The sequence below is a fragment of the Phocoena sinus genome, chromosome 1 (assembly GCF_008692025.1).
Source record: "Phocoena sinus isolate mPhoSin1 chromosome 1, mPhoSin1.pri, whole genome shotgun sequence".
Taxonomy (NCBI): domain Eukaryota; kingdom Metazoa; phylum Chordata; class Mammalia; order Artiodactyla; family Phocoenidae; genus Phocoena; species Phocoena sinus.
In genome coordinates, this window is record NC_045763.1 from 132438330 (window position 1) to 132457535 (window position 19206).

The window sequence follows — 19206 nt, forward strand, 5'->3', positions numbered from 1 at the left end:
ACCCAGTAAACTTTGAACACACTATATTTTCACACTATATTCTCTCAGACTAAAGACAAAAAGAAATTTAAGTATCACTAGTTAGTAGATTTGTTTTCTTAGTAATTTCCATACTAGTTTATATATATATTTTTTTTTCTAAGACTATGACAATAAGTAAAATTTATTTTGATAATGAGAGCTAGGTTTCTGTCAGAAAAGAGAATTAGAGATATAGAAAGGGTACAATATAAAGCTACAACGAACCCTGTGATAGTGAACTGCAATGAGAGCTCATCAGTATGAACTCATAGCTTTTATGACAGATGCAGAAACAGACATGTTATTTACATATATGATTACATAAATATTATGTTCATAAACTGAATAGCATAGATTAATCTCAGCTAGTCTGTATTGCCCACATGGTTATCTCCAGAACAGTTGACTCTTACCTACATTACAAAACGTTGTGGGTTTTTTTAACAATTCTTTTTTTTTTTTAAATTTATTTATTTTTGGCTGCATTGGGTCTTCCATTGCTACATGCAGGCTTTCTCTAGTTGCGGCGAGTGGGGGCTACTCTTCGTTGCGGCTCACAGACTTCTCATTGCGGTGGCTTCTCTTGTTGCAGAGCACGGGTCCTAGGAGCATGGTCTTCAGTAGTTGCAGCACGCAGGCTCAGTAGTTGTGGCTCGTGGGCTCTGGAACACAGGCTCAGTAGTTGTGGCGCATCGGCTTAGTTGCTCCGTGGCATGTGGGATCTTCCCAGACCAGGGCTCGAACCCGTGTCCCCTGCGTTGGCAGGCGGATTCTTAACCACTGCGCCACCAGGGAAGCCCACAAAATGTACTAAATAAAGATAAATGATATTCCATAACCATGGGCCTGTGAGTTGTTTGGGAGCAGACTGTATCAGTCTGTCAGCATTGTTTAGTAATAATAAGTGAATTTATGATTCACCTGATTTCAGTGGAGCCTGTAACTTAATGGCTGGTCACATAACTAGAATGCACTGCCCATGTGACTAGCTTAAAATAAGAGATCCGACCTCAAGCCAAATTTGAATTTCCCATTACTAAGGTGCTTGAGATGCAAGCTAGCAGTTGTTCTGAACGTAGAAACAAAGCAATTCCTCTGTGACTCGGTGGTAGAAGGACAAAGAAGACTGTGCCTGAAGTCTTCATATCCCTTTCAATGAGTACCCTTCTTCTGCTTGGCTGTACTATATCCATTGCCTATAATGATGTTCCAAAAGTATAAACTGCTTGATTCCTGTGAGTCCTTTCATCAAACACTTAAGGTGAACAATATATAATTAATGGATACATATTATAATATGTTATATATACAGATATACATATTTCCACTGAGAAGATCTACAAGCAATGATGCTCTAAGTGCAATGAGCACACTTAAAACCCAGATCTTGCGCTTCCCTGGTGGCGCAGTGGTTGAGAGTCTGCCTGCCGATGCAGGGGACACGGGTTCGTGCCCCGGTCCGGGAAGATCCTACATACCGCGGAGCACCTAGGCCCGTGAGCCATGGCCGCTGAGCCTGTGCATCCGGAGCCTGTGCTCCGCAATGGGAGAGGCCACAACAGTGAGAGGCCCGCGTAGCGCAAAAAAAAAAAAAAAAGAAAAAAAAGAAAACAGGGCTTCTTGGATACATGGTTGATTCCAGGACTGGGGCAAGGTAAGTACAAGATGATGCTGGTATATCTTGTTGTCTAAGAATGTAATAAGTCACTTAAAGAATGATAAGAACATGAAAATCAGCTTGAAGGAGTTCCAACTAGACAAACAGGGAACAATTTCAGTTTCAAAATGATTAACAGAAAAAATTAAAATTCCATGATTCCATAACCATATAAACAAACAAAGAGGGAGGGAGGGAAAGATCCTCCCTTTCAGTAGAAATGCTAACGAATAAATGTGGAAGTATTACTCAGCTATTTAAAAAAATGAAATAATGCCATTTGCAGCAACATGGATGGGCTTATCACATTAAGTCAAGTTAGACAGAGGAAGATTATACTGTATGATATCACTTAAATGTGGCATCTAAAAAAATGATACAAATGAACTTATTTACGAAACAGAAATAGACTCACAGACATAGAAAGCAAACTTATGGTTACCAAAGGGGATAGCACAAGAGTGGGGGTGGATAAATTAGGAGTTTGGGATTAACATATACACACTACTCTATATAAAATAGGTAAATGACAAGGATCTACTGTATAGCACAGAGAACTATACTCAATATCTCATAATAACCTATAATGGAAAAGAATCTGAAAAAGTACACATATATATGTGACTCACTTTGCTGTATACTTGAAACTAACACAACACTGTAAACTAACTATACTTCAATAAAAAAGTTAAAAAAATAAATGTGGAAGAAAAAACGAATTAAAAATTATTATTTGGGCAAAACACATTAATAATTATTTCAAGTAATATTTATTAATAGATGCTCAAATGGGAGAAAATGGTAAATTTACAGAGGACAAATCTGGCAGGCACTACCTTAATCAAGTGGTCAGAGTTAACATCACCAGTACTGAGCAAACTCATATCATATGGCTCAAGATATGACAAACTAACAAAGGATACCACATCGGTTCTGTAGTATTCCTGATAAAAATGGATAATCTGTATCTAGTTATAAGGAAATACCACACAAACTCATATTAAGGAACGTTCTACAAAATTAATAACTTATAATATTCAAAAACGTCAACATCACGCACAACTAAGGAACTATAACAATTTAGAGGAGATTGAAGAAACATGACAACTAAAGGTAACCAGTGATTCCGGATTCATATTGGAGAAGGAAAATTTTTTTCTTTTGCTATAAAAGAATATTAGGGGCAAAACTGCTAAAATTTAACTACATTATCTCAAATAATAATACTGCATTAACATTAAATTTCCTGATTTTACTAACTGTACTAAGCTTATATAAAAATTCTAAAGCAAAATGAACAGGCAATTATAAAACTTCAGTGGTATAAAAAAATTGTTTCCGGCTTCACCTACATTATATTGTTAACATTTTTTTCAGTTCAATTACAACTATAAACATTATTTTTAAGAGTAGTAAAATAATATACCCGATAGCTGTACCATAGTTTCTATAGCTATTCTACTATGATTGGGCATATTTATTTTTCTAGAATTTTTGCTTTTATAAATAATACTGGTATATAATCTTTACATAGTACTTTGAATCATTTCTTATAAAAAAATTCCTATGTTTATCACTACCAAATCACACATTTTTAGCATTTCTCATATGTATATATCGCCAAATAGTCTTCCTGTAAGACAACTCTCTCCCCCCTCCCCTTTTCCCCCTCTCTCAGTACCCCATCCCATCCTCAACACTACATGTACATGCACACAGCAAGCAAGAAGATTTCCCATTTTGAAACATCTTTAGCCACTATTAGGTGACTTCTTTGGTACCTTACACTACTTCATATTGTGCTTTTATTATTTAGGAAGTTGAGTATTATTTCATATGTGAGCCAACCATCTGAATTTGCCTTTTCCCCCCATGTTCTTCATCTTTTTTAAAAAAAAATTTTTGGAGCTTTCATCAAAAGAATGAAATTGGTTTAAGAAACTTTTTTCATTTTGAAGCAATGTGAAGCAACTGACAAAACCTTTCCCAGTTTGGGTTTAAAAGCTTGTTTATGGTGCTTTCTTATATACAGCCCTCTTTTTTCTATAGTTCTATTATTATTTAAATCATTATTTAGCTGATCTGGACTCTTACAGTAACAGATAAAACAGAAAGCTAAATTTCCTTCAAATGCTTCCTGGCTAACACTGCATAATTTACTTAATCTTCGCTTTTGACTCCCTCCTGCGAGAGCACTGGAATCACAACTAACTGTTGAACAATCATCAACAAGAAGACACTGGAACTCAGCAAAAAACATAACCAACATCCAAAGACAAAGGAGAAGCCACAATGAGATGCTAGGAGGAGGTGCAATCACAATAAAATCAAACCCCATAATTGCTGGGTGGGTGACTCACAAACTGGAGAACACTTATACCACAGAAGTCCACCCACTGGAGTGAAGGTTCTGAGCCCCATGTCAGGCTTCCCAACCTGGAGGCCCAGAAACGGGAGGAGGAATTCCTAGAGAATCAGACTTTGAAGGCTAGCGGGATTTGTTTGCAGGACTTCGACAGGACTGGGGCAAACAGAGACTCCACTCTTGGAGGGCACACACAAAGTAGTGTGCACATCAGGACCCAGGGGGAAGGAGCAATGACTGCATACGAGACTGAATAGACCTACCTGCTGGTGTTGGAGGGTCTCCTGCAGAGGCGGGGGGTGGATGTGTCTCACCATGAGGACAAGGACACTGGCAGCAGAAGTGCTGGGAAGTACTCCTTGGCGTGAGCTCTCCCAGAGACACAATTAGCCCCACTAAAGAGCGTGGGTAGGCTCCAGTGTTGGGTCCCCTCAGGCCAAACAACCAACAGGGAGGGAACCCAGTCCGACTCATCAGCAGACAAGTGGATTAAATTTTCACTGAGCTCTGCCCACCAGAGCAACACCCAGCTCTACCCACCACCAGTCCCTCCCATCAGGAAACTTGCTCAAGCATCTTAGATAGCTTCATCCACCAAAGGGCAGACAGCAGAACCAAGAAGAACTACAATCCTGCAGTCTATGGAACTAAAAACACATTCAGAGAAAGATAGATGAGATGAAAAGTCAGAGGGCTATGTACCAGATGAAGGAAGAAGATAAAACCCCAGAAAAACAACTAAATGAAGTGGAGATAGGCAACCTTCCAGAAAAATAATTCAGAATAATGATACTGAAGATGATCCAGGACCTCGGAAAAAGAATGAAGGCAAAGATTGAGAAGATGAAAGAAATGGTTAACAAAGACCTAGAAGACTTAAAGAACAAACAAACAAACATGAACAATAAATGAAATGAAAACTACAACAGAAGGAATCAATAGCACAATAACTGAGGTAGAAAAATGGATAAGTGACCTGGAAGACAGAATGGTGGAACTCACTGCCATGGAACAGAATAAAGAAAAAAGAATGAAAAGAAATGAAGACAGCTGAAGAGACCTCTGGGAGAACATTAAATACAACAACATTTGCATTGTAGGGGCCCCAAAAGAAGAGAGAGAGAAAGAACCCAAGAAAATATTTGAAGAGATCATAGTCGAAAACTTCCCTAACATGGGAAAGGAAATAGCCACCCAAGTCCAGGAAGTGCAGAGAGTCCCATACAGGATAAACCCACAGAGAAACACACCAAGACACATAGTAATCAAATTGACAAAAAATGAAGACAAAGAAAAATTACTGACAGCAGCAAGGGAAAACCGACAAACAACATACAAGGGAACTCCAATAAGGTTAACAGCTGATTTCTCAGCAGAAACTCTACAAGCCAGAAGGGAATGGCATGACATATTTAAAGAGATGAAAGGGAAGAACATACAACCAAGATTACTCTACCCAGCAAGGATCTCATTCAGATTCCACAGACAAATCAAAAGCTTTATATATAAGCAAAAGCTAAGAGAATTCACCACCACCAAATCAGCTCTACAACAAATGCTAAAGGAACTTCTCTAAGTGGGAAACACAAGAGAAGAAAAGGACCTACAAAAACAAAACACAAAACAGTTAAGAAAATGGTAATAGGAACATACATATCAATAATTACCTTAAATGTGAATGGATTAAATGTTCCAACCAAAAGACACAGGACTGCTGAATGGATACAAAAACAAGACCCATATATATGCTGTCTACAAGAAACTCACTTCAGACCTAGGGACACATACAGGCTGAAAGTGAGGGGATGGAAAAAGATATTCCATGTGAATGGAAATCAAAAGAAAGCTGAGGTAGCAATACTCATATCAGATAAAATAGACTTTAAAATAAAGAACGTTACAAGAGACAAGGAAGGACACTACATAATGATCAAGGGATCGATCCAAACAGAAGATAAAACAATTATAAATATATATGCACCCAACATAGGAGCACCTCAATACATAAGGCAACTGCTAAGAGCTCCAGAAGAGTAAACAGACAGTAACACAATAATAGTGGGGGACTTTAACACCTCACGCCAAACGACAGATCATCCAAACAGAAAATTAATAAGGAAACACAAGCTTTAAATGACACAACAGACCAGATAGATTTAACTGATATTTATAGGACATTCCATCCAAAAACAGCAGATTACACATTCTTCTTAAGTGCGCATGGGACATTCTCCAGGACAGATCACATCAAATGAAGCCTCAGTAAATATAAGAAAACTGAAATAATACGAAGCATCCTTCCTGACCACAAAAATGTGAAACTAGAAATCAATTACAGGGAGAAAAACATAAAAATAAAAACACATGGAGGCTAAACAATACTTTACTAAATAACCAAGAGATCACTGAAGAAATCAAATAGGAAATCAGAAAATACCTAGAGACAAATGACAATGAAACAGGCCAATCCAAAACCTATGGGATGCAGCAAAAGCAGTTCTAAGATGGAAGTTTATAGCAATACAAGCCTACCTCAAGAAACAAGAAGTCTCAAATAAACAATCTAACCTTACACATAAAGGAACGAGAGAAAGAACAAACACCACACAACATTAGTAGAAGGAAAGAAATCATAAAGATCAGAGCAGAAATAAATGAAAGAGAAAAAAAGAAAACAATAGCAAACATCAATAAAACTAAAAGCTGATTCTTTGAGAAGATTAATAAAACTGATAAACCATTAGCCAGATTCATCAAGCAAAAGAGGGGGAGGACTCAAATCAATAAAATTAGAAATAAAAAAGGAGAAGTTACAACAGACACTGCAGAAATACAAAGCATCCTAAGAGACTACTACAAGCAACTCTATGACAATAAAATTCACAACCTGGAAGAAATGGACAAATTCTTAGAAAGGTATAACCTTCCAAGACTGAACCAGGAAGAAACAGAAAATATGAACAGACCAATCACAAGTAATCAAATTGAAACTGTGATTAAATATCTTCCAACAAACAAAAGTCCAGGACCAGATGGCTTCACAGGTGAAATCTATCAAGCATTTAGAGAAGAGCTAACACCCATCCTTCTCAAACTCTTCTAAAAAACTGCAGAGGAAGGAACACTCCCAAACTCATTCAATGAGGCCACCATCACCCTGATTTCAAAATCAAAGATACTACAAAAAAAGAAAATTACACACTAATATCACTCATGAATGTAGATGCAAAAATCCTCAACAAAATACAAGCAAACAGAATCCAACAACACATTAAAAGGATCATACACCATGATCAAGTGTGATTTCTCCCAGGGATGCAAGGATTCTTCAATATATGCAAATCGATCAATGTGATACACCACATTAGCAATTAAGGAATAAAAACCGTATGATCATCTCAATAGATGCAGAAAAAGCTTTTGACAAAATTCAACACCCATTTATGAACAAAACTCTTCAGAAAGTGGGCACAGAGGGAACCTACCTCAACAAAATAAAGGCCATATATGAAAAACCCACAGCAAACATCATTCTCAATGGTGAAAAACCGAAAGCATTTCCTTTAAGATCAGGAAGAAGACAAGGATGTCCACTCTCACCACTGTTATTCAACATAGTTTTGGAAGTCCTAGCCATGGCACTTAGAGAAGAAAAAGAAATAAAAGGAATACAAATCGGAAAAGGAGATGTAAACCTGGCACTGTTTGCAGATGACATGATACTATACATAGAGAATCCTAAAGATGCCACCAGAAAACTACTAGAGCTAATCAATGAATTTGGTAAAGTTGCAGGATACAAAATTAATGCACAGAAATCTCTTGAATTCCTATACACTAATGATGAAAGATCAGAAATAGAAATTAAGGAAACACTCCCATTTACCACTGGAACAAAAAGAATAAAATACCTAGGAATAAATCTACCTAGGGAGACAAAAGACCTGTATGCAGAAAACTATAAGACAGTGATGAAAGAAATTAAAGATGATACAAACAGATGGAGAGATATACCATGTTCTTGGATTGGAAGAATCAATATTGTGAAAATGACTATACTACCTAATCTACAGATTCAATGCAATCCCTATCAAATTACCAATGGCATTTTTTACAGAACTAGAACAAAAAATCTTAAAATTTGTAAGGAGACACAAAAGACCCCGAATAGCCAAAGCGGTCTTGAGGGAAAAAAACGGAGCTAGATGAATCAGACTTGCTGACTTCAGACTATACTACAAAGCTACAAGGATCAAGACAATATGGTATTGGCACAAACTCAGAAATATAGATCAATGGAACAGGATAGAAAGCCCAGAGATAAACCCATGCACCTATGGTCACCTAATCCATGACAAAGGAGGCAAGGATATACAATGGAGAAAAGACAGTCTCTTCAATAAATGGTGCTGGGAAAACTGGACAGCTACATGGAATAGAATGAAATTAGAACACTCCCTAACACCATGCACAAAAATAAACTCAAAATGGATTAGAGACCTAAATTTAAGACCAGACACTATAAAACTCTTAGAGGAAAACATAGGAAGAACACTCCGACATAAATCACAGAAAGATCTTTTTTGATCCATCTCCTAGAGTAATGGAAATAAAAACAAAATTAAACAAATGGGACCTAACGAAACTTAAAAGCTTTTGCAAAGCAAAGTATAAACAAGATGCGAAGACAACCCTCAGAATGGGAGAAAATATTTGCAAATGAATCAACAAAGGATTAATCTCCAAAATATATAAACAGCTCATGCAGCTGAATATTAAAAAAACAAACAACCCAATCCAAAAATGGGCAGAAGACCTAAATAGACATTTCCCCAAAGAAGACATACAGATGGCCAAGAAGCACATGAAAAGCTGCTCAACATCACTAATTGTTAGAGAAATGCAAATCAAAACTACAATGAGGTATCACCTCCCACCAGTTAGAATGAGCATCATCAGAAAATGTACAAACAACAAATGCTGGAGAGGGTGTGGAGAAAAGGGAACCCTCTTGCACTGTTGCAAGGTGGGAATGTAAACTGATACAGCCACTCTGGAGAACAGTATGGAGGTTCCTTAAAAAACTAAAAACAGAATAACCATATGATCCAGCAATCCCACTACTAGGCATATACTCAGAGAAAACCATAATTCAAAAAGACACATGCACCCAAATGTTCATTGCAGCACTATTTACAACAGCCAGGACATGGAAGCCACCTAAATGCCCGACAGACAAATGGATAAAGAAGATGTAGTACATATATACAATGGAATATTACTCAGCCATAAAAAGGAACGAAATTGGGTCATGTGTTGAGATGTGGATGGATCTAGAGACTGTCATACAGAATGAAGTAAGTCAGAAGGAGAAAAAAAAATCATATATTAATGCATATATGTGGAAACTAGAAAAATGGTACAGATGAACTGGTTTGCAGGGCAGAAAAAGATACAGAGATGAGGAGAACAAACGTATGGATACCAAGGTGGGAAAGTGGCGGGGGCGGGGGTGGTGGTGGTGGTGGGATGAAGTGGGAGATTGCAATTGACATATATACACTAAGATGTATAATGGATAAAATGGATAACTAGTGAGAACCTGCTCTATAAAAAAATTAACTAAATTCAAGAAAAAAATCTTCCCTTTCACCACTGATCTGCATATCCACGTTCACCATAGGGTAAACTCTTCATTACCTTTCTGTTAGATTTTACATTTTTTATTGTGCCCGTTTTGTTACAGCAGTCTTAGAATACATTATAATAACTTAATGCCCTTGTAATTATTATACCTCCGCAGCATTCATTCTATAAATAACCATTAAAGTCAATTGGTCACACTCTCTACTGACCTTTAAAAAATATTGAGGATTTTTAATTGGAATCACATTAAGTTATGGTTATTGGTCTATTCAAAATGTTTAACAATTGCTTTAACCTATTTTAATATTTTTTATTTTCCTTGAAATTTATACATTTTATTAAGACTGCTATTTTTACTAGTATGCATCAGCACTAAGTTATTTTAATCTACTCAATATTATAATAGCCAATTTCAATTATATATTATAACATACAGGATCTTTTTTATTTCTCTCCACATTTGCCGTCTTAAGTTCTTCCCAGTGTCTTGAGTTCAATGCCTAGTTCATTTATTTTTATTCGCATCTAAAAATGAATTCATTTAATGATACAATTTTTAGGAAAGTTCTGACCAAAATTTCAAAAATTTTGATACATAATATTTTCACTAGCATTATTTTCTGAATTGTTTGTAGCAACGTCTGTATACTCTTTGACACAAAGGTATTAAGAGAAGTATTTAGTTTTCTCTCTTCCAGATTGTCTAAGTAGTTATTTATTTGATGTTCTGATTCAGAGAATGTAGATGGTACAATTTATTCTGTTTTAGAATCAATCCAGTTTTCTAAATGCTCTAAGATTACTATAAATAATGTATATCCCTTGAAGCAAAGTATAAAGTGAGACAAGTACCTATTAAACCAAGTTTGACTCATCTCAAACAAAGAAAAAATCCCATGTCTTTAAAATGACATAAGAAAATCGTGCACCAAAGTGGCCTCTGTCATGGTTCTTACCTCATTTCTATTTTTCTCCTCCTTCCTCATTCCTCTCCAGTCATACTGGACTTCTGGACTGTGTCTGGCATTCTCGTACCTTAAGGCTCATGTACTTATTTTCACTCAGCCTAGATCTTCCCGGAGATATCCACATAGCTTGCTCCCTCACCTCCTCTTTGTTCAAAGGTAATCTATTCTTATTACTATTAGTATCACTCCAACTAGACTGAAAGTTTGGCTACAGCATGAATTTTGGTCTGTTTTGTTTTTGTTCAATAACCAGAGCCTATAATAGTGTCTGGTAAATAGGAGGTACTCAAAAAAACTTTTGGTTGAATAAATTAATATTTAAAAGCACCTGCCCTGAAGCCATAATGCCTGAGTTAAAATCTCTGCTATATTACCTTGGGCAACCTCCTCAACTTTTCTTTGCCCTAGTTTCCTCCTCAATAAAATAGAAAATAATAGTAATAGTACTTATCTCATAGGGAAATTCTAAGAATTAAAGTAGTTAATACATGTAAAGTACATTGAGCAATGTCCATGAATAGTAAATGCAAAATAAATGTTACCTAAATACTTTTGTTTCTACTTTAATTACTTCTTGAATTATACAGTAGGCCCTCCATATCCGCAGGTTCTGCATCTAAAACTTCAATCAAATGCAGACCAAAAAAATCCACACACAGGGCTTCCCTGGTGGCGCAGTGGTTGAGAGTCCGCCTGCCGATGCAGGGGACGCGGGTTCGTGCCCCGGTCTGGGAAGATCCCACGTGCCGCGGAGCAGCTGGGCCCCTGAGCCATGGCTGCTGAGCCTGCGCGTCCAGAGCCTGTGCTCCACAACGGGAGAGGCCACAACAGTGAGAGGCCCGCGTACCGCAAAAAAAAAAAAAAAAAAAAAAAAAATCCACACACCACCCTCCCCCCAAAAAAGAAGAAGAAATTCCAGGAAGTTCCAAAAAGCAAAACGAATTTGCAGCTGCACTGGCAACTATTTACACACTATTCACATTGTATTTAAAACTTTTTATATAGCATTTACATTCTATTAGTTATTACAAGTAATCCAGAGATGACAAAGTATATAGGAGGATGTGATACCCCGGTTATATGCAAATATACACCAATTTATCCAAGGATTTAAGCAACCTTGGATTTTGGTACCTGCAGGGGTTCCTGGAACCAATCCCCCATGGATACTGAATGACAACTATACCTTAAAATCTCTTACCATGTTTAACTTTTAATCAATTTTTGAAAATTTCTAATAGGTTTTGCTTTATATAAATACCAATGCTTCAGATTATGTCACACAAACGACTATTTTGTGGGATTATACCTTTCATTATGTGAAAACCTGTATCTCTCTTCTATGATTTTTTCCTTGAGTTCTACTTTGGTCTACTCTTCTTTCCTTTTTTGTTGTTTGTTTGTTTTTGTTGTATTTCTTACCATTCTTATATTTGCCAGGCTTATCCTCAACTACTCCTTTGTTTTCAAGTCTTTCTGTGTCAATCTGTTTTAAGTCTGCCTCTTCTAAAGAGTATACCTAGAAATGAAGCCTAAGGACTTCGGCACAAAATGTCATATTAGTTCTATCCCATAAGCACTAGTAGGCTTTCCTCCTCAGCAACTTCCCTGTCCTCCAGCAGATACTAAGGTTGGAGTCTCCTGAGAGACCCAGACTACTTCATCCAAAAGCACACTTTTACTCTGCATACAGTGACTCATATGTTAGGTGGACTTCCTAAGTATTCTTTTTATCTTTACAAATTCTTTTTAAGTTTTCAGTGTGAGGATAGCAATATGTCAGTGGGATTTCTAGTGGGTGGAGGTTGGAGGGATTACATTGGCTTAGTGTACAATCTCAAACCAGAAGTCTCCTTTATTATATGCAAACAGTAAAAATTTTTAAAAAAACTATTCTGATTGCTTTTTTTTCTATTCAATTTCTATTATTTCTAGCTTATGGAATTTGCTAGAAATTCCAAATCAATGTTATATAAATGGCAATAGCAGAAAATCTTCTCTGTTCCTCTATGGAGACTTTGTCAAAGCCCTGCAGCCAAAGACCAATAGGAACACACCTGTAGTTGAACAAATTTTATTATTGCTCATTGCAACAAAGAATACAGCACACTACAGGTTAAGGTAAGAGTATGTTACAAACTACTTATAGGATATAGGCCCATGTTAAGTGATTTGGGGGAGGGTTCAAGGAAGTAAGGCTTTGCTCTAGATTGGACACTATCAAGAAGTGGAGATAATTCTGTGATTGAGTACCTTAATATATCTTACCTAGACAAACGGAAAACTACAGTGAGACTAAAGTTGTAATTAGTAAAGAAACAGCAACTGCTCATATTAGCCATGATAGAGGTGTGTTTGGTATTTTATGTGGCTTACACAGTGACTTCTTTTTGTATGTGCTTAATAAATTTATGAAGTGATCTTGGTTTTTGCTTCATTTCATCACCGTCCCAGAGTGACTATGTCTGATGTTGATGTTCTGTGAGATTATGTTTAAAAGGAGAACAGCTGTGAATGCCAAGCCTGTTTCCAGATTCAGAGACTGCTTTTCCAGTTCAAGTTCTTAAGGATGTTTCAATTTAATTCTTTTTTTTTCTTTTTTTTTTTTCAATTTAATTCTTAAAAATTTCTCCTGATATATCCCATTGTCTAATTTAAAAAACACCTAGGGCTTCCCTGGTGGCACAGTGGTTGAGAGCCCGCCTGCCGATGCAGGGGACACGGGTTCATGCCCCAGTCCGGGAAGATCCCACATGCCGCGGAGCAGCTGGGCCCGTGAGCCATGGCCGCTGAGCCTGCGCATCCGGAGCCTGTGCTCCACAACAGGAGAGGCCACAACAGTGAGAGGCCCGTGTACCGAAAAAAAAGAAAAAAAAAAAAACACCTAGATCTGGTGTTTTCATGGCTGTTCAGAAACAGATACAAACCAATCTATAAACTTACTATAAAAAAACAACAGGCCAAATCCAAGCATGCAGTTGAAGATAACACAGGATATACAGAGTAGTTACACAAACTAACCATAAAAGTAATAGAGGCAGTTATTTAAGTAGTGTGGAAAGAAAAACACAAATAAAAGCTGTATGATCCGAAAGAATTTTCTTTCCACTTTGATAAAAATAACTGCACTATTACATAAAATGAATACACAAATGAACATGCCTCATTTGAATGCCTTATGTTTTTTTCCTTTTAAGGAGAACAGGATATTATAAAGGATACTGGAAGGACAATTTGTAAAATCTGAGTAAGATATAGAGATTAGATAATAGCACCATATCAACACTAACTTCTTGAATTTTAAAGTTATACTGTGATTACATAGGACAATATCCTTGTTTTTAAGGAAATATACACTGGGGTATTTAGAGATAAAGGAACAGTATGTCTGTACCCTGCTCAAACATCCAAAGAAAAAATTTTATGTGTGTATATATAAAAGAGAGACAGAATGAGAATGATAGAGCAAATGTGATCAAATGTTAACATCTGGATAACCTGCATACAGAATATAAAGGAATTATTTTTTACCATTCTTGTAACTTCTAAGTCTGAAGTTATGTCAATGTGAAAAGTTTAAAAAAAAAAAAAAAGTCTGGCCTCAAAATTATATTTGACAAATGTCAGCATCCCCAAGTCAGAGATGAAGGCAGTAAAAATCAAAATAATCATACAATTAATTAAAGAAAAGGAGAAGCCAGAGTCTATTTTCCTCAAGCCTGTAGTTTACTTTCCACAGAAAAACTACTTTTCAACATAATAATGGGTAATTCATCAATAAATTACAACTTTCTTATCTGAGAGAAACAATGCCCTGATTACTCATAATTTCCTCTTATGGTATTTCCTTCCTCTCAAGGTCTGATGTTACCAGTATTTTAAAAAAAAATTTTAACTCAGTGATGAGCAAATATATATCTGATTATGTATCAGAGCTATTCAAGTCCTAATCAATGCCACAGCATTCAAAACAGCTGTCTTTATGACAGGACATTCCAGTAAACTCATCTGTGATTTTACAACTCAGGTGATTATATTTATCGTACCACTGTAACATACTGTTAGATGTATCATTTACCTGAGAACTGCCACTGAAACCTGGAGGTTGGCTGTATTCTGTGGAATCAATAATACTACTGCAAAATGAAGAAAGAAAAATGTGATTTCAGTTTTTACATTCTCTTAGCAACAGAAAAAGTAAATCTAAAATATATCATATATAAATCCAATATTTCTAATTTCTAAGCAAAGAAAATATTTATTACCAATAATTTAATTAGACATCAAATAAATACATATCCCATAAACAAAAAATTAGTAAATATTTAAACAATTTACCCCTTCATCCCACCACCTTAAATATACTCACCTTGAAAGAATGTCAGTAGGGAATAATCATAAGATAGGTGTATATATAGAAGTATTTCCTACAATTTCATTTTCAGATAGGTTAATATGTTTGAACTCTAAGGAAAAGAGGACTTAGAATATTGGGAAAAGAGCACAAGCATGCAGTCAAAAGCTATGGTTAACAGATCCTGTTATGACACTAGAGCTAGTACCCTTGGACAAATACCTTATAATAACTGTTTCCTTAACTGCAAAGTGAGATGAGTGGAGACTAGCTATCTCTAGCTATATCTAGAGTCCCTTCAAGCTTCAAAATGTTATGATAATCACCTCACGTGAAAGAAAACTATCAAAGGAATGGAAGAAATGGTAAAATACCAATAATCTTTCTTTCATAACCCAAAATCTATATTCTAATTACCTCTGCCCTAGTGGAACAGAGTCTACTTTCTCCATTGGTTCTTTCTATTTGATTATATATATTCTCTGTGCATTTTCCTACCTAACCCTAGAAAAACCTCTAGAAGTCCCGACTAGCTTCTCTTCCTAAGAGTTCCATCTTACCATATCTATCTTATCACGTCACTCTTACCTCCCTCCCTTCTTTAAATAAATTAGCTTATGAAGACTATTAACACTTGAAAATGATATAACTTCTACATCAACCATGATAGATCAACAGTTTTTTACATTTTTAAAAATTCTTCCCTATTTCTACTATAGAAATGTTTATATTTTTGTCTATCCTAATGAAATTTAAGCAATTAAGTATACTAATTTCAGTGTGTCTCTTTACATAAATATACAAAATCATTATTCACTTTAGTACTCAAATAATCACAAAGGTTATAATATGAGAGGCACTCTTAAGAGTACAGAGTGGGTTTGAATTTCACTTGTTAGCAGCTAAATGACTCTGGGCAAGTTATTGATCTTATTTGGCCTCTCTAGCTTCTCCATCTGCTAAATGAGTAAGATACTTCAGAGAGGTATAAGATTTAATTAAGTGGGTTAATTTCTCAGTACGATGCCAAAAAATGGTAGATGTTCAATAAATTTTACCCTCTATGAATAAAATTCATCAATAACATACAAACTTATGCTTTCAAAAATATAATGAGATGCAACTGTCTTCACAGTAGTCTTTTTTTATAAAGCAATACATAATAATAGATATTCAGTGATCTTAACCATTCCTATAGTAAGACTTATGTAAGAAAGACCCTTCAAAGCACTTATACTACAAATTAAAGAATTAACACAATCGTGTAATGAATTTCTTTTGATGAAATATAACCAATTCTCACTTTCCTTGCACAGAGTCATGAACTGATATGACAGGATCACACGCTATTTTCAGTATACTCTAACCAGACACTAACAGAGCTAAAAATGAAGAAATGCCATGCATTCAAAAATCTGTGTTCCTCGGTCAGAATGGCCATCATCAAAATATCTAGAAACAATAAAGGCTGGAGAGGGAGTGGAGAAAAGGGAACCCTCTTGCACTGTTGGTAGAAATGTAAATTGATACAGTCACTATGGAGGACAGTATGGAGGTTTCTTAAAAAACTAAAAATAGAACTACCATAAGACCCAGCAATCCCACTGCTGGGCATATACCCTGAGAAAACCATAATTCAAAAAGAGACATGTACCACAATGTTCACTGCAGCACTATTTACAATAGCCAGGACATGGAAGCAACCTAAGTGTCCATCGACAGATGAATGGATAAACAAGATGTGGCACATATATACAATGTGGCAATAGATGTGGCAAAGATGTGGCAATATACACAATATTACTCAAGAAATGAAACTGAGTTATTTGCAGTGAGGTGGATGGACCTAGAGTCTGTCATACAGAATGAAGTAAGTCAGAAAGAGAAAAACAAATACCGTATGCTAACACATATATACGGAATCTAAAAAACAGAAAAAAAGGTTCTAATGAACCTAGGGGCAGGACAGGAATAAAGATGCAAACGTAGAGAATGGACTTGAGGACATGGGGAGGGGGAACGGTAAGCTGGGTCGAAGTGAGAGAGTAACATTGACATATATACACTACCAAATGTAAAACAGATAGCTAGTGGGAAACAGCTGCATAGCACAGGGAGATCAGCTGGGTGCTTTGTGACCACCTAGAGGGGTGGGATAGGACAGGTAGGAGGGAGACACAAGAGGGAGGGTATATGGAGATATATGTATGCATATGGCTGATTCACTTTGTTACACAGCAGAAACTAACACAACATTAAAGCAATTATACTCCAATAAAGATGTTAAAAAAAAAATCTGTGTTCCTTCCACTAATGAAACCTAATTCCCTATTATCTGTATAAACATTAATAAAATTATGAAGCTGCAAATTTAGAGGTTGATAGAACAGAACTATTTCTAGATATAATTATTTTATGGTGTTATAATTCAGACTTCTTTGACTGCAGGCTGGAACAATGATATTGACATATCAGTGTATATAGTGAGATAACACTGCATTTCAAATACATGTTTAAAAATAGTACTCATCAGATTGTTGAAGGTATTGAAATTACAGGTTTTAAATAGTATTTTATTAATAATAACTGCAGAGTTTGAAATTTATTTTATTTCAGATCTTAATCTTACTCACTAAGGAAATTTATTATTGCATATACAACCACAACAGAAGCAATCTGAAAAAATAAATCCCTTTAATTCTGCTTTTTAAAATGTGTGTGTGTGTGTGTGTGTGTTTCTATGTGTGTATAAAGTAACATGATTAGAAGAGAATATTAGAAAGCACTGCCTGGGCTGGGTTCTCTTGATTCTGGTGCTATTCTACTGCTTATCTCTGAGTTAGCCACAATCCACAGATGGTAATGACAACAGCAGTATTAACAGCTATCATTTATTGAGTATTTACCATGCTGTAGACACTGAGCTAAGTAATTTAAACTTCATAACTCAGGTAGACACTATTATCATTCCCATTTCTCAAGTGAGGAAACTCAGCCACTGACAGATTATACATTTGGCCCAAGTTAACAAAGTTAGTCAATAGCAGAGTTAGGATTCAAAGCCAAGGAGTCAGCTTCTAGAGTCTACACTGAACCACCATGCTATGCTCCCTAGGCACATCACATTCTACAACTGAAGAGTGAGGAAATCCTGGATTAGCCCAACCCACTTCATAGACATAATTTAAGGAGAAAAGTGAAAAAAATGGCAACCTATAAATATGAGAGTCATCAATTATTTCAAATAAATGTCAAATAAATAACTTCAAATTATTTTAAATAAGTTATACAAACAAAGCCACCAAAAAATGGCAAGGGCAAGAAGAAAATTTCAAGATAGTAACTAAAACTGAGTTAGGAATAATACACTTTATTCATGATGGGGAAAATAAGATGATAAAAATATTCTTAATGTTCTTGCTGGTGACAATGAGGAGCTCAGCTAAAAACATATGAAAACTATACAGTTGTTAATCCAAGTTACAAGGGAAATTCACAGTTATGCAAGTAGATGTCACAAAACTACTTACTGTCAGTTAAATTATTTGCTTCCAAAAGCAAAGATATACTTTGTAATTAAAAGATAGACTTTTACAAATGAACTTATATACAAAACAGAAACAGACTCACAGACATAGAAAACAAGTGTATGGTACCAAAGGGGAAATGGGGGGGATGGATAAATTAGGAGTTTGGGATTAACAAATACACACCCCTATATATAAAATAGAGAATCAAGAAGGACCTGCTGCACAGCACAGGGAACTATACTATTTTGTAATGACCCATAAGGGAAAAGAATCTGAAAAAGAATATATATGTATATGTATTTATGTGTATATATACGTATTTATGTGTGTATTATGTGTATATATGTGTGCATGTGTATATATATATATATATAAAAAACTGAATCACTTTGCAGTACACCTGAAACTAACACAACATTGCAAATCAACTATCCTTCAATTAAAAAAAAAGAAATAAAAAATATGTTTAAATAAATAATTTAAAAAAGACTGTTAAGTCAATTTCACATATAAGCTATATCTATAAATGAATAGGAAGCTAAGAGAAATTTTTGATGCAAAATTCAATTGAAAATTAAGGTGAAATCTTTTCTTCTACAGTGTCTCGGACTCATTAGAATAGACAGTAGTACTACTCATATTGTGGTATTTGTAAGAATTTCAAC

General features: G+C 35.7%; 1 protein-coding gene across 8 annotated transcripts in view; it reads right to left on the reverse strand.

Moving 5' to 3' along the window:
• The window catches only part of COP1 (COP1 E3 ubiquitin ligase), a 285059-nt gene that overhangs the window by 170337 nt on the left and 95516 nt on the right, over positions 1 to 19206 (reverse strand). For 7 of the 8 annotated variants that reach the window (XR_004348688.1, XM_032624416.1, XM_032624434.1 and 4 more), the window contains one exon: positions 14736 to 14793. The exons of the other annotated variant lie outside the window; for it this stretch is intronic. Coding sequence is in view for 6 of the 7 variants with exons in the window: in XM_032624416.1 (XP_032480307.1) it covers positions 14736 to 14793 (58 nt within the window). In the remaining variant the exon portion in view is untranslated. The remainder of the gene's footprint in view (positions 1 to 14735; positions 14794 to 19206) is intronic. 8 annotated transcript variants of the gene reach the window in all.